General features: G+C 43.1%; 1 protein-coding gene across 1 annotated transcript in view; it reads left to right on the forward strand.

The window, feature by feature from the left end:
- LOC126986544 (tachykinin-like peptides receptor 99D) overlaps positions 1-16,047 on the forward strand; it is a 49,687-nt gene that overhangs the window by 11,789 nt on the left and 21,851 nt on the right. The window contains exon 3 of the mRNA XM_050842811.1: positions 11,789-11,939. Within this exon, the coding sequence (XP_050698768.1) occupies positions 11,789-11,939 (151 nt within the window). The remainder of the gene's footprint in view (positions 1-11,788; positions 11,940-16,047) is intronic.

Here is a 16,047-nt window from a genome sequence, read left to right on the forward strand (position 1 = left end):
GGATTTATGAATGGATCTCCCGCCTCCCTCCCGACTTGACTTTCCAGGGCAATCGCAGTCTCTTAAATCTCTCTCTGTCTGTATCTATTTCTGTGTCTGTGTGTCGGTGTGTATATCGGTCTATCTGTGTGTGTGTCTTTGTGGTGAGGGTTGTGTTTGTGTGTGTGAGAAGAGAAGAGAAGAGATGAGAAGAGAAGAAAGAGAAGAGGAGAAAAGAAGAGAAGAGAAGAGAGGAAAGGAGAGGAGAGGAGAGGAGAGGAGAGGAGAGGAGAGGAAAGAAGAGATGATTACAAAAAAGTTAATTTGAAGAGAGATCTGAAGAGAGGATTGAATGGAATAAGAAAGCGAAGAGAAGACTAGAAGAGACGAAACAAGTATAACGAAACAAGACGAAAAAAAATACAAGATAGAAAAAGGAAACAAACTGACATACCTTTGCCGTTAGTGAACCCGAAACACGAAAACAACAACCATTATCGCAAGACACTCCATTCCTTAAGAAACTTCAAACTTCAAACACGTGTTGATCTCGAGCGGCACCGACAAACAGACCTTTCAAACAGTCCAATCCACCTTGACGGGGCGAGGAGGTAAGCGAGGTCACGGTAATTGATATTGGCAGGCACTTGGCCCACCCGTTTTGGCATGGTCCTGCATCCTGTCGAGGGGAGCTGCTGACACGCGGCCAAGAGAGGGGGACCTGACACTAACACGGGGGACACAGGTGGGCGAGTGGCTGGTGATAAAGGTGATGCAGGTGTGTGAATGAGGGTCTTGAGTAGGGATGAGTATGATGTAGGTGACGGACGGGAAAGATGAGTAAGTTAGTGAGGGAAGCGCATGAGAAAGTAAGTGGCTATTTACGTCAAGGAAAAGTGACTGAGAAACAGGTAGAGGAAACGAGCATGGAGGTAGGAAAGAGGTAGAAAGGAATTGGAGAGCGTCAGATAGAAAGAAACACATGGAAGAGGCGATATACGTAAAGGAAGGGTGACTGAGAAACAGGTAGAGGGAGCGAGCATGGAGGTAGGAAAGAGATAGGAAGAAATTGGAGAACGCTAGAGTGAAGGGAACACATGGAAGTGGCGATATAGATGACGTTACAGGTGATGAGAATTGTCTGAAAAAGCACTCGAGCTATATAAATAAGACCATGGCTGAAGGGAGGTATAAGTGATGACACAGGCGGGGTGGGTGGGTTAAAAAAGAAATAGGGTACAAGAAGAGGAAACATGCTGGGAAAATGGGTTACGTGGGAAAGGAAAGGCAGTATAGATTGTGATGAGGACCTTGTGGAGACACGTTAAGTGGGTCAAATAGGTGAGGGAAGGCAATAGAGATGGTGACGAGGCTCTCAAAGTAGTGGTATGCTGGGAAGGTGAGTTAGGTGGTGGAAGAGCAAGGGGTGACGAGGTCCTAGAAGTGGCAATCCGGGTAAATGGGTGAAGTAGGCGTGGGAAGGCAATACAGAGGGAGACGAGGGTGTAGCGGCGGCATGCTGGGTAAATGGAGAGCCAATATCCGGTTACAGGCTCGAGGGTCCAGGAAGGGAAGGAGGGAAGGACTGACGCTCAACAGAAAAAAAGGAGTATTGGAAGTGTTGGTTTTTGTACGATATTTGTGTTATTCTGCACTAAAAGCGGTGATTCTAGGTTTAAATAGCTAGATAAAAAGTACGTGTTGAAAGTGTAAGTCTTTATACGATGTTTGAGATTTATTCTGCACTATAAGCGGGATTTCTAGGTTTGAATAGATGATTTGTGAGGGACTTCTTTTCATGAATACAAAAAATAAGACTTGACTGTACCGTAGCTATGAGAACGAGAGTATACCTGAACAATAGGAGGTCTCTCTTCTTTCTCCTACACACATCTCCTATCTACATCCTCCTTCTCTTCCTCCTCCTCTTTCCTCTGTTACTGCTCCTCCTCTTCCCTTACTCAACCTCCTTATAAACATCTCTGCTTCCTCTTCTTCCTCCTCCTCTTCCTGGAATCCTTTGCCTGAGCTTCTCCATTCGTTCTGGCTTTCTCTTCCTCGTTCTCTACTTAACACTGCTTTCTGATTTCGCCGGCTTCATCCTCCTTTTCTTCCTCTTACTCTTCCTCTTCCCCTGCCTCCTCCTCCTCCTCCTCCTCCTCCTCCTCCTCCTTATGATCTACGCTGTAATTAGCATAACTCATCGACATAATCCCAAAATTCATTAGTACTCTTGTTATGTTCTTACTTCCTCCTCCTCCTCTTCCTCCTCCTCCTCTTACATCTCTTCCGCCTCCTCTTCCACTTCCTCCCCCTAGTCTTCCCCTTTCTCCTCCTCGTCCTCCTCCTCCACCTCCTGTTTCAATGTTTTCTTCTCCTCCTCCTCTTACAGTTACTCTTCCTATTCCTTCTCCTTCTGTTCCTCCTACCGAAGAAAAATGGCAAGGAACAGAATGCTGGATAAAAGAAAAGATAATTTATGAAAAAGAAAATAAGGAAAAGGGAAAGGAGAGGAGACGAGAGAGGGTGGTAAGCCGAGGATTAAAAGGAGAAGTAAATAGCGAAATATAAAAGAAAAAAGGAGTTGACAAAGAAATAGGACTGGAAGGTAAAATAGGAAAATAGAAATAGGAATGAGTGAAGAGGGATGAAAACAATAATACGAGAAAGAAAAGAAAGAAAAAAAAGGATAAGAGATAATAGGTGAGATTAGAGGAAAACGTAAACTTTGCAAATAAAGGGAAAAGAAAAGAAAAGAAATAGGTAATGAAATAGCAAGACAGGAAGGACATGGGAGAAAAAAATGATGATTGAGAGAAAAAGGAAAAATAAAGAAGGGAGAAAAGGGAAGCAGAAAAGGGGATAAGGGGAAAGAAAAAAAGAGGAATGAGAAAAAAATGCAAATTACCGTAAACAAGGATCAAACTAGATAAGAGAGAGAGAGATAGGGGAAGAGGAGGAATTGAAACAGAGTGGGTGAAAAATTGAGTAAGAGGGGAAGAAGGGAGAAAAAAGGAAGGGAGAGGAAAGGGAGGGCAGAAAAGAGGAGAGGGAAGAGAGGGAGGGAAAGAGGGGAGCAATATCAGAGAGAGAGAGAGAGAGAGAGAGAGAGAGAGAGAGAGAGAGAGAGAAAGGGGGTCAGTTGTGCAATCCAAAACGGAGAACGAAATGCAAAACAGAGTCATCAAGAAAAGCGGGAAAAGTGCGCAGCGTGGAGGCGAGACAGTCATTTGTTTCACGGCTTCTCGTTTTCTTTCATATTTAGTTTCATTATTTATTCTTCAGGGTGACTTACTTAAACATACACGCACGCACGCACACGCAGCAACCGCCCCCCACGCATACAAACAAACACATAAACACATCATACTCCTTTTTTTCATCTCACACACAGAAACAAAATTAAAATAGTTCTGAAAATATTAAAAAAACACGAAAAATAAAGGGGGAAAAAATATATAAGGACAGGTGTTATATTTTTTTACGGTTAAGGAAAGTTGATGAATAAAAAAAAAAACGGGATTAGAAACGGAAAAATATAACTAAGATGAGTTTTCTTATCTAACGACGAGTAACACACACACACACACACACACACACACACACACACACACACACACACACACACACACACACACACACATACACACACACCTTTTTTTTCATCTCACACACAGAAACAAATTAAAAATAGTTCTGAAAATATATAAACACACGAAAAATAAAGGGGAAAAAATGACAAAAGGACAGCTGTTCAATTTTTACGGTTATGGAAAGTTGATGAATAAAAAAAAAAACGAATTAGAAAGGAAAAAAAATAACTAAGATGAGATTTTTTTTTATCTAACGACGAGTAACTTGCTTGTTTGCTGACTGGAAACGAAAAAAAAAACTAAGATGAGATTTTTTTTTATCTAACAATGAGTAACTTGCTTGCTTGCTGACTAGAAACGAAAAAAAAACTAAGATGAGATTTTTTTTTTATCTAACAACGAGTAACTTGCTTGCTTGCTTACTGGAAACGAAAAAAATAACTAAGATGATATTTTTTTTTATCTAACAATGAGTAACTTGCTTGCTTGCTGACTAGAAACGAAAAAAAAAAACTAAGATGAGATTTTTTTTATCTAACGACGAGTAACACACACACACAGGTAGGTAGGAAGACACCTACCGAACGGGCGCAAGCCACTCCCGGTGAGGTATATATGGGAGGTGAGAAGGGAGCTGAAGCCCTCCAAAGACCCTTCCCATGTCCTCACTAACCGTTTCCCTATTGTCTCACCAACACCGGAGAGTAGTTCAGCATGCTCTCTAAAGACAGATCCTCTCTTTATCCACACCACACTACATTCACATAACATATACACCTTTTTCCAAAATTCAAAATTCAAAATGGCTCAATTAAGCAATGCCTCGGAGTCCCCGCCTGGGGGGGGGACCACAAATTCCCCCAGGGAGGACTCCCCTTCTGGCTGCCGACCCGAGAGGTGTCTTGATAACTCCTCGAACCTCTTTCTTCTCAATTTCTGCAACATTCGCGGTCTTCGCTCTAATTTTCATTCTGTGGAACATCATCTCTCCTCCTCTAAACCTCACCTTCTCTTCCTTACCGAAACACAGGTTTCTGAGGCTACTGACAGCAATCTCTACTCTGTTCCCTCCTACTATCTCTATCCTAAATTTCAATCCAAAGCTGGATGTTGCGCCTACGTGCGCAACGACATCACTTGCTCTCGTGCCCACGACCTTGACTCTTCTGAATTTTCCACCATCTGGTTAAGACTTCACTGTCATTCTATTACTAAATACATCTGTGCTGTTTATCTCTCACCTAACTCTACCAACTATGTAAAATTCTTTGACTATTTGAATTCTAAAGTGGAGCACATCTTGACCCACTCTCCCTTCGCTGAAATCTCCATCCTAGGAGATTTCAATGTTCACCACCAGCTTTGGCTTTCATCCTCTTTCACTGACCATCCTGGTGAACAAGCCTACAACTTTGCTATCCTCAACGACCTAGAGCAGTTGGTCCAGCACCCTACACGTATTCCTGACCGTCTTGGAGATCGGCCCAACATTCTAGACCTCTTCCTTACCTCAAACCCTTTTGCTTATTCTGTCAAACTGTTCTCTCCGTTGGGCTCCTCCGATCACAATCTTATTTCTGCATCCTGTCCTATCGCTCCTGTACATCCTCTGGACCCACCGAAGAGGCGATGCTTCTGGCATTTTGCTTCAGCTCGGTGGGACGACCTGAGGATGTACTTTTCCGATTTCCCGTGGAATGATTATTGCTTCCAGGATAGAGACCCTCTGTGTGTGCTCAGCGCATCACAGAGGTGATTGTCTCTGGAATGGAGGCATACATTCCTCGTTCTTTCTCTACTCCTCACGCTAAAAAGCCTTGGTTTAATCACGCTTGTTCTCGTGCTGTCAATGATAGAGAGGTAGCTCACAAAAGATACCAGAGCCTTCAAACTAATGCTAATTATGAACTTTACATTTCTGCCCGAAATCGTGCCAAATCTATTCTCCGACTAACCAAAAATTCTTTCATTAATAGAAAATGTCAAAACCTTGCTTTCTAACTCTTCCCGTGACTTCTGGCATCTAGCCAAAACATCTCCTCCAACTTCACTTCTTCATCTTTCCTCCACTCTCAGTCCTGACAGCAACACTGCCGTCTCATCTATCTCTAAGGCTGAACTCTTCTCTCAAACTTTTTCTAAAAACTCCACTCTGGACGATTCTGGGCATATTCCTCCTACTCATCCCCCCTCTGACTCCTTTATGCCTGTTATAAAGATTCTTCAAAATGATGTTTTCTATGCCCTCTGGCCTCAATCCTCAGAAGGCTTATGGACCTGATGGAGTGCCTCCTATTGTCCTTAAAAACTGTGCCTCCGTGCTGTCACCCTGCCTGGTCAAACTCTTTCGCCTCTGCCTGTCAACATCTACCTTTCCTTCTTGCTGGAAGTATGCCTTCACACAGCCTGTACCTAAGAAGGGTGACCGCTCCAATCCCTCAAACTACCGTCCTATTGCTTTACTTTCTTGTCTATCTAAAGCTTTTGAATCAATCCTTAACCGTAAGATTCAAAAGCACCTTTCCACTTCTGACCTTCTATCTGATCGCCAGTATGGGTTCCGCAAGGGCGTTCTACTGGTGATCTCCTAGCCTTCTTAACTGACTCTTGGTCATCCTCTCTTAGCCGTTTCGGTGAAACTTTTGCTATTGCGCTGGACATATCAAAAGCTTTTGATAGGGTCTGGCACAAATCTTTGCTTTCTAAACTACCCTCCTACGGTTTCTATCCTTCTCTGTACCTTTATCTCCAGTTTCCTTTCTGACCGTTCTATTTCTGCCGTGGTAGACGGTCACTGTTCTTCCCCTAAATCTATTAACAGTGGTGTCCCACAGGGTTCTGTCCTATCTCCCACTCTTTTTCTGTTGTTCATTGATGATCTTCTTTCCAAAACGAACTGTCCTATCCATTCCTACGCCGATGATTCCACTCTGCATTATTCAATTTCTTTTAATAGAAGACCCACCCTTCAGGAACTTAACGACTCAAGGCTGGAGGCTGCAGAACGCTTAGCCTCAGACCTTACTATTATTTCCGATTGGGGCAAGAAGAACCTGGTGTCCTTCAACGCCTCAAAAACAGTTTCTCCACCTATCCACTCGACACAATCTTCCAAACAACTATCCCCTATTCTTTGACAACACCCAGCTATCACCTTCCTCAACACTAAACATCCTCGGTCTATCCTTAACTCAAAATCTCAACTGGAAACTTCATATCTCATCTCTTACTAAATCAGCTTCCTCGAGGCTGGGCGTTCTGTACCGTCTCCGCCAGTTCTTCTCCCCTGCACAGTTGCTGTCCATATACAGCGGCCTTGTCCGCCCTCGTATGGAGTATGCATCTCATGTGTGGGGCTCCACACACAGCTCTTCTGGACAGAGTGGAGGCAAAGGCTCTTCGTCTCATCAGCTCTCCTCCTCATACTGATAGTCTTCTACCTCTTAAATTCCGCCGCAATGTTGCCTCTCTTTCTATCTTCTATCGATATTTCCACGCTGACTGCTCTTCTGAACTTGCTAACTGCATGCCTCCCACCCTCCCGCGGCCCCGCTGCACTCGACTTTCTACTCATGCTCATCCCTATACTGTCCAAACCCCTTATGCAAGAGTTAACCAGCATCTTCACTCTTTCATCCCTCACGCTGGTAAACTCTGGAACAATCTTCCTTCATCTGTATTTCCTCCTGCCTACGACTTGAACTCTTTCAAGAGGAGGGTATCAGGACACCTCTCCTCCCGAAACTGACTTATCTGTCGGCCACCTCTTTGGATTCTTTTTAGGAGCAGCGAGTAGCGGGCTTTTTTTTATATTAATGTTTACTTTTTTGTGCCCTTGAGCTGTCTCCTTTGCTGTAAAAACACACACACACACACACACACACACACACACACACACACACACACACACACACACACACACACACACACACACACACATGGGAGTTGGATTAGTGACGTGAATCGCTTTTTAGTGTTAGTCGTAAATTCGCCAACCGAGTAAGACAGCCGCTATTTCAGGCGTCGGGGCAAATCATCGATAATAAACGGCGCTTGTCATCGCGAGTGAGTGTCCGTCTGTTAACCTTGAGAGTATTATATTCTATTAAACTGCTTATTGCCAATGGGTGGGTTGGTATCATTGTTATCATTATTACTGTTATTATTATTTTATTTGTAGTTTTTTTTTCTTTCCTCGGTTTTTTTCTTTTTATTTGACCTTGTCCTTTTTTTTTTGTTTCAGTCCTTTAGTTTTCGTTTTCTAATAATTTTTCTTTTTGTTCTTATTTCTTTATTTTTTTCCTGATTCTTCTACTTCTTGTTATTGTTATTATTATTATTATTATTATTATTATTATTATTATTATTATTATTATTATCATCATCGTTTATTATTATTATTGTCACTAGTTCGGATATCATTAGCCTCTTCGTTATTTTACCATTGCATTCGGGTTTCCGTAATTATCACCTAGTAGTAGTAGTAGTAGTAGTAGTAGTAGTAGTAGAGTTAGTGGTAGTGGTAGCGGTAGTGGTAGTAGTAGTAGTAGTAGTAGTAGTAGTAGTAGTAGTAGTAGTAGTAGTAGTAGTAGTAGTAGTATTAGTAGTAGTAGTAGTAGTAGTAGTAGTAGTAGTAGTAGTAGTAGTAGTAGTAGTATTAGTAGTAGTAGTAGTAGTAGTAGTAGTAGTAGTAGTAGTAGTAGTAGTAGTAGTAGTAGTAGTAGTAGTAGTAGTAGTAGTAGTAGTTGTAGTAGTATAGCAGTACGTCATTCTAATGCCCTGTTACCACTGCTTTAGAACAATATATGCACGTAAATGATATACTACATAAAGAGCTTAACGCAGCAGCACGCCACGGTGACGAGTCTCCGATAATGACACCGAGCACAAGGGAAAATAAAAATCATGTTACGTGCGCGAGAATTTAAAATGAAAATCCCTCCTCAGCCTTCACGAGCAGCTGCCAGGTATCTGTTTCTCTCCCTCACTTTTAAACAGCTGCTCTCCGTCTGTCTGTCAGTTTGAAACGTTAAAAAAGGAATAACATTGTCACACGTCACACGCTCCTTACGTCATGTTACTTAGAGGGACATTTTTTTTATCCTCATCTCGTTATTCTTTTCCTTTACCTTTTCGTGTGTTTTTTTATTCACTTTCTTTGACGGTGAAAAAAATAATAGTTATCCTCATGTCTTTTATATTTTTTAGCTTTTTTTTATATTTCCAGACGTTTTATTTATTTTATTTTTCCATTTGTGTGAAGAAATAAGAGTGTGTGTGTGTGTGTGTGTGTGTGTGTGTGTGTGTGTGTGTGTGTGTGTGTGTTACTATGTTCATCCACTCAGCTCAGTAATTTAAGCTTATTTCAGACACTTAGTTCCATAATGTAAAAAAAAACATGGTAACACACTTTTCCGTTCCTTATTAATGACCGTCACGAGCTTCGGTCCCGGACACAGCAAAAAAAAAAGGGGGAAAAAAGAGTAAATTGTCAAGTGATTCTGTTTTGCTTTTTCCGACCCTTTGAGACACACATTCCCTCGCTTCTCTCTTCTCCTCTCCTCTCCTCTCCTCTTCACTTCACTTCACTTCACTTCACTTCACTTCACTTCACTTTACTTTACTCTCTCTTCCCCTCTCTACCCCCCTCTCTCTTCCCCTCTCTATCCCCCTCTCCATCCCCTCTCTATTCCCCTCTCTCTTCCCTTCTCTCTTCCCCTCTCTCTTTCCTCTCTCTTTTCCCTCTCCATGTTACCCTCTTCCATCATCACTTTTTCAGCCTCTCTTATCTCCCTCATCTCCCCCTGTAGTCCCCCTCCCCTAGTCACATCCCAAGGGTCAAACCTCTTACCTACCTCTCTTGCACTCACCCTCGGATCCTTTCCCCTCGTTTCTCTAAGGACCCCGAACCCTCCTTACCGAGTGGCTCTTTCTCCCTTTGTCTCAGCCCCTCAGGTCAGGCCGCTATCTCACCGCTCTCTGTCTCTTCTTAGCCTCTCCTGCCCTGTGATGAATAGGTGTGATAGTGTGTTCTTAGTGTCTGGTCTTTCCTGTCTTATACTTAACCTTGCTAGTTCTTTTCCTGTAAGTCTTCGCTTCATTTTCTAGGTAATACAGTTTTTGCTCCTGTTTCCGCCTTATACTTCTTTTACAACATTACTGAAACAGCTATTACTCTCTTACTTAATCTTTATTCTTCCTTCCAGCAGTTCTAAGATACAATTTCACAGTTCAACACAGTGGCTTTGTAATCAACCGAATCAAACTATTCAACCTTCTAGACTCCATAGGTTAGGTTATCGATGCAACAGTCTATACACAAGAGATCTCCCGTATGATTTCCACAACTTTCTTAACTTAATGAACGCAAAACACTACCTAAGGAATTTTTTTTAACTCTTTGGTATTGGTTTGGAGGCTTGCTAACCTGCCATGGTGAACGGTGAATGTGACCCAAAGTTTAATCATCTTGGTAATACAGTATTGCTTTGATTTCTTTTTTTTATCTATACTTACCACCTTGCTAGAACAGTCTTTGCTAACTTCTCAATCTTTCTTTTTCTTTGCGGCAACTCTGCGTTTCTCCTTCTCGGTCATACGGTCTTGCCCTCACGTTTGCCTTCTAATTCCTTTGTACCATCTTCCTAAAATAGCCTTTGCTCTCTTACTTAACCTTGCTTTTTCCTCTCTGCAATTTTCCGCGTTACCAGCTCGCCCATCCAGTCTAGTTCTCCTTTTTTTATCTTCTACCAATTTTTACCTTGTTCTTTTGCTCTCTGACTCACAACCTTGCTTCTTTTTTTCCTTTCTGTACTTCTACGCTTCATCATTTCGCTCATGCAGTCTTGCGATCCTCCTATTTATCTTTTCCTATTTTTACCGCCTTCCTAAATTATCCTTTGCTCTCTTATTTAACTTTGCTTCTTCCTTCCTTCAGCTCTTCTCTTCATCTCGCTAATACAGGCTTCATCTCCCTTCTCCAATTTACCTTTTATCACAACCTTTCTAGAACAGTCATAATCTCTCTCTTTTATATATTTATGTAGACCCAAATTAAGTTGCTTCTTCCTTCCTGCAGCTCTTCTCTTCATCTCGCTAATACAGGCTTCATTTCCCTTCTCCAATTTACCTTTTCTCTCGCAACCTTTCTAAAACAGTCGTAATCTCTCTCTTTTATATCTTTATGTAGACCCAAATCTGTACCCCCACCCAAGCCTTGTCTCTGTCCCTCCCCTTCTTCATCCTGTCTTTAGAATTCAGCCTCACCCTTTGCCTAATCCATCCTCACCCCCTTACTAAACCATCCTCACCTCTTTGCTAATCTTACCTCAACATCTTGCTAATCCATTCTGCCTCCTCCTTCTCCTCCTGCCTTTCTCCTCTCATCTCTTAATCCACCTCATTCCTACCCACTTTACTTAGCCTTCTCCTCCCTCCCTCAGCATTCCCCTCATTTCCTTACACGTTTTACCCTTTTTGCCTAAGATTTTACTCTCCTTACTTCATTAAACCAGTCCGCTCCTCTCTCCCTCCTTCTCTCCATCCCTCCTCTCTTCTGCACTCCGCTTCACCGCCGCCAAACCCATCATTTCCCTCCTCCCTTTATCCGCTCTCTCGCCTCTCTCCTCTTATCCGTTTAACTGGCCTACCCTCTTTCTCTTCAGCACTCCTCTTCAATGCCCACCTTTCCCCTCCTCTTTTTCTTTTCCTTCGCTTTTCTCTTTCCTCATTTATCCGCTTTGCCTCTTCCGCTTTTGTCTTTTATTTTTCTTCTAGCACTCTTTCCTCTCTACACATATCGATTTTACTTAACTAACCACTTTCTCTCCAGCCACATTCCCAGCCTTACCTCTTCCTCTTCATGTATATTCCCAGCTTAATATCTTCTTTAGTTAAACCATTTCTTCTTCTTTACTTTATTTCCCAGTCTAACTTCTTTCTCTTTTAATTATAGTCTCCGCCTCCTTCTTCCTCTTCACTTACGCTCCCAACCTAATCTCGTTCTCTTTAATTACATATCCTGCTTTCCTCTTCCTCTTCCTCTTACCCTTGTCACATAATCAGCCTAACTTCCTCTTCCTCCTCTTCTTCAGTATCATTTCCAGTCTAACCTCTTTCTTAGCAGTAACATTTCCTCTTCCTCTTTAAGTCACATTTCCCATCCTCCTCTTTTGCCGCCCACCTAAGCACCGCCCTCTCTCTCTTTTCGCCCCCAGACACACTGTGGTGCTGATGGTGCTGACGTACATCCTGCCGCTCACCTGTATGGGCTTCACCTACGTGCGGATCGGTCTGACGCTGTGGGGGAGCCGCAGCATCGGAGAACAGACCCCGCGCCAGGTGGAGAGCATTAAGTCCAAGAGGAAGGTGAGAGATGCAAACTACCGCCCTTCTCTCCCTCGCTTTCCTGATACCCCTTACCTAACCAACTCTCCTTATTTTTCCCTCTTAACCTCTTACTTCACCCCAAACTTCCTACCCCCCCTTACTGATAACTACTTCCTTTCCCCTCTTCCTGATCCCCCCCTCTCTCGCTTCCCTGATGCCCCTGACCTGACCCCTTCATGACGCTCCAAACTCTCCTTACTTTTCCCTCTTAACCTCTTACTTCACCCCAAACCTCCTACTCCCCCTTACTGATACTTACTTCCTTTTCCCTCTTCCTGATGCCCCCCTCTCTCGCTTCCCTGATGCCCCTGACCTAACCCCTTCATGACCCTCCTAACTCTCCTTACTTTTCCCTCTTACCTCTTACTTAACCCCTAACCTCCTCCTCCCCCTTACTGATACTTACTTCCTTTCCCCTCTTCCTGATCCCCCCCTCTCTCGCTTCCCTGATGCCCCTGACCTAACCCCTTCATGACGCTCCTAACTCTCCTTACTTTTCCCTCTTAACCTCTTACTTAACCCCAAACTTCCTACCCCCCCTTACTGATAACTACTTCCTTTCCCCTTTTCCTGATCTCCCCCTCTCTCGCTTCCCTGATGCCCCTGACCTAACCCCTTCATGACGCTCCTAACTCTCCTTACTTTTCCCTCTTAACCTCTTACTTCACCCCAAACCTCCTACTCCCCCTTACTGATAATTACTTCCTTTCCCCTTTTCCAGATCCCCCCCTCTCTCGCTTCCCTGATGTCCCTTTACCTAACCCCTTCATGACGCTCCTAACTCTCCTTACTTTTCCCTCTTAACCTCTTACTTCACCCCAAACTTCCTACCCCCCCTTACTGATAACTACTTCCTTTCCCCTCTTCCTGATCCCCCCCCTCTCTCGCTTCCCTGATGCCCCTGACCTAACCCCTTCATAACGCTCCCAACTCTCCTTACTTTTCCCTCTTAACCTCTTACTTCACCCCAAACCTCCTACTCCCCCTTACTGATACTTACTTCCTTTTCCCTCTTCCTGATGCCCCCCTCTCTCGCCTCCCTGCTGTCCCTTAACCTAACCCCATCATGACGCTCCCAACTCTCCTTACTTTTCCCTCTTAACCTCTTACTTCACCCCAAACTTCCTACCCCCCCTTACTGATAACTACTTCCTTTCCCTTCTTCCTGATCCCCCCCTCTCTCGCTTCCCTGATGCCCCTGACCTAACCCCTTCATGACGCTCCCAACTCTCCTTACTTTTCCCTCTTAACTCTTACTTCACCCCAAACCTCCTACCCCCCCTTACTGATAACTACTTCCTTTCCCCTCTTCCTGATCCCCCCCTCTCTCGCTTCCCTGATGTCCCTGACCTAACCCCTTCATGACGCTCCTAACTCTCCTTACTTTTCCCTCTTAACTCTTACTTCACCACAAACCTCCTACTCCCCCTTACTGATAATTACTTTCCCTTTTTCCCGATGCCCCCCTCCCTACCTGATACTCCCTTTTACCCACTTAACTGAAACTGCAACTCCCACTTTTGTAACTTGCCCCTCTTCTCCCATTCCTGACACTCTCCCCCTTCCCTCTTTGCTGACGTTCCTCACCCCTTCCCTCCTTTCTGACACTCCACCTCTTCCCATTTCCTGATACTCCCCTTTCCATTCCTCCCTCCTCCTTTCTGACACTTCCCCCTCCATTTCTGGCAGCATTTCCTATCCGTTTTCCTGTCACTCCCCCCCTCTCCCTGCCCTTCCTCCTTCCTGACACATTCAAAGGCCTTCCATTTCCGACACTCTTTCCTCTCTCTTCTCCAGACACTCCCCCCCTCCCCCTTCCCTTCCTCCTTCCTGACACTTTCGAAGACCTTCCATTTCTGACAATCTTTCCTTTCCCTTCTCCAAACACTCCCTCACCCCCTTCCCTTCCTTCTTCCTGACACTTTCGAAGACCTTCCATTTCTGACACCCTTTCCTCTCCCTTTTACAGACACTCCCTTCACCCTTCCTGACCTCTCCTCACCCCCCACCCCTACCCTTCCACCGCCTCTGACCACTATCTTATTCATGACCTGACCTCGTTACCCTTTCAAGTGTTGCCAGATAGATTATATATTATTAGTGTGTTGTGTAGATGGCGCTCGGGAGTACAGGTTCAGGCTGGGTATGATTTGTATATGTGTGATGGTGGTGTGAAACTGGTCCTGGGAATTGTTTTGTTCTTATGTAATGGAATGTTGACGAAGTCCTCCCAGTTAGTCCCTGCAATTTTTTCGTTCTCTAGTGACTTGTTCTCGTGTGATTGTTATTATTGTTATTATTGTTATTATTATTGTTGTTGATTTTGACTTGACGCACAACTGTTTTTCTTCTGCGGCTGAATTTTAACTTTTTTTTTTCTCCTCTACATACTTATACCTCGTGATTTAAGAGTTAAGTTTACTGTCTCACTTTCATGTTTTTTTTGCTCGCTGACTTTATCTATCTGTACCTCTGTCATCTACCTATCCCTTCCTACTTTTAGATGCTTAGTTAACCCCTTGGATGCGGATGTCCTACAAGAAGACATCACCAAGCTATAGGAATGGAACAAAAAAGTGTCTGCTATAATTCAATGAAGAAAATGTACAGTCATGCATTTTAAGAGGGGATATCCAGCACACCAATACCACATGGGAAACACTCCACTATCCACCACAGAGGCAGAGAAAAACCTGGGCCTATAAGTTTTCAGGCTACCAGTGAAGGCGAAATCCATGCCAATCACAGCGAACGGGTTAACTCATCTCCCCTACATATGTATTACCCGTGCCAGCAGACTTATGTTCGTCTTATCCTCTTGGTTCTTGTTAAATGAACCTATCTGCACATATTTTAGTAAGACTGAATCAAGTTAAGTTAGTAACGGAAAACAGTAACGGTCAATCAACACTCTTTCGCATAGATTGTGGGAAAAAAAGATATCTAGATGGACAGGGAGAGGTAGGGAAAAAATTACTTTGAGATATATTACTAAAAAAAAAAAACAGCAGAATATTCAACAAAAATTAAATGATTAGGAATAAATACGATAATATGAGCAAACAGTGAGACGAGGAGTGGAATTTCTGTGACCTCCTTTGACAATGTTCCACTTTCTTTGTTTAATTTATTTCCATTTTCCATTTTCACAGTTACACTCGACGCTTCCTCCTCACACAACGCAGCTTTTACGAGAGACAGAAACAGCTCGTGCAGGACGTGACGGCACAACGCGTTTTATTCCTGAATGAAAGGTGTTCGCCATGAAATAAAATATATATAAACTACGATTCCAGAGAAGAAAAATTGCAAAACTGTAGGAAGAAAAATGATAGTCTGAATTCATAATGTTTTAATAATAAGTTTTTAAGCCCGCAAAAAATGTTAGTCGAAAAAATGATAAAGTTGTAAAGAAAAAAGCGGATCTAAAAAATAAAATAAAAATAAGGAACTAAAGAGAGAATGAACACTTCAATTTCTCTGTTCTGTATTTGTATGATGGGTGTAGGAGACAGACAGATAGATAGATAGATAGATAGATAGATAGATAGATAGATAGAGAGAGAGAAATAATAATAAAGAAAAAGAGAAAGCGAGAGAGGAAGACAAAAGGGGAGAAAAAGGGAAAGAAAAGAAAAAGACAAAAAGAAAAAGAAAAACAAAGTCAAAAAGAAAGAAACCAGTAAAAGAAAAAGACAGAGAAAGAAAAAGAAAACAAAGAAAACGGAAAGAGAGAGAGAGAGAGAGTATTAAGACAAACCATTAACTCCAATTACTAATCTGGGTAAACCACGCGTGTACCACAAAACATTAGCTCCTCCTCCTCCTCCTCCTCCTCCTCCTCCTCCTCCTCCTCCTCCTCCTCTTCACCCGGATTAATTCACCAACGAGCAGCCGGTCCGAGGTTTTCTCCAGGCATCCGTAAAATTAATGCTTCCTCCTCCATCACCGCCACTTCTCTCTCTCTCTCTCTCTCTCTCTCTCTCTCTCTCTACTTCTCTCTCTCTACTTCTCTCTCTCTTTACTTCTCTCAGTGTGTTTGTCTCCCTCAATTTCTCTTGTTCATAATGTTTTATTTTTCTATTAT

This window comes from Eriocheir sinensis, chromosome 62 (genome assembly GCF_024679095.1).
Source record: "Eriocheir sinensis breed Jianghai 21 chromosome 62, ASM2467909v1, whole genome shotgun sequence".
Classification (NCBI taxonomy): domain Eukaryota; kingdom Metazoa; phylum Arthropoda; class Malacostraca; order Decapoda; family Varunidae; genus Eriocheir; species Eriocheir sinensis.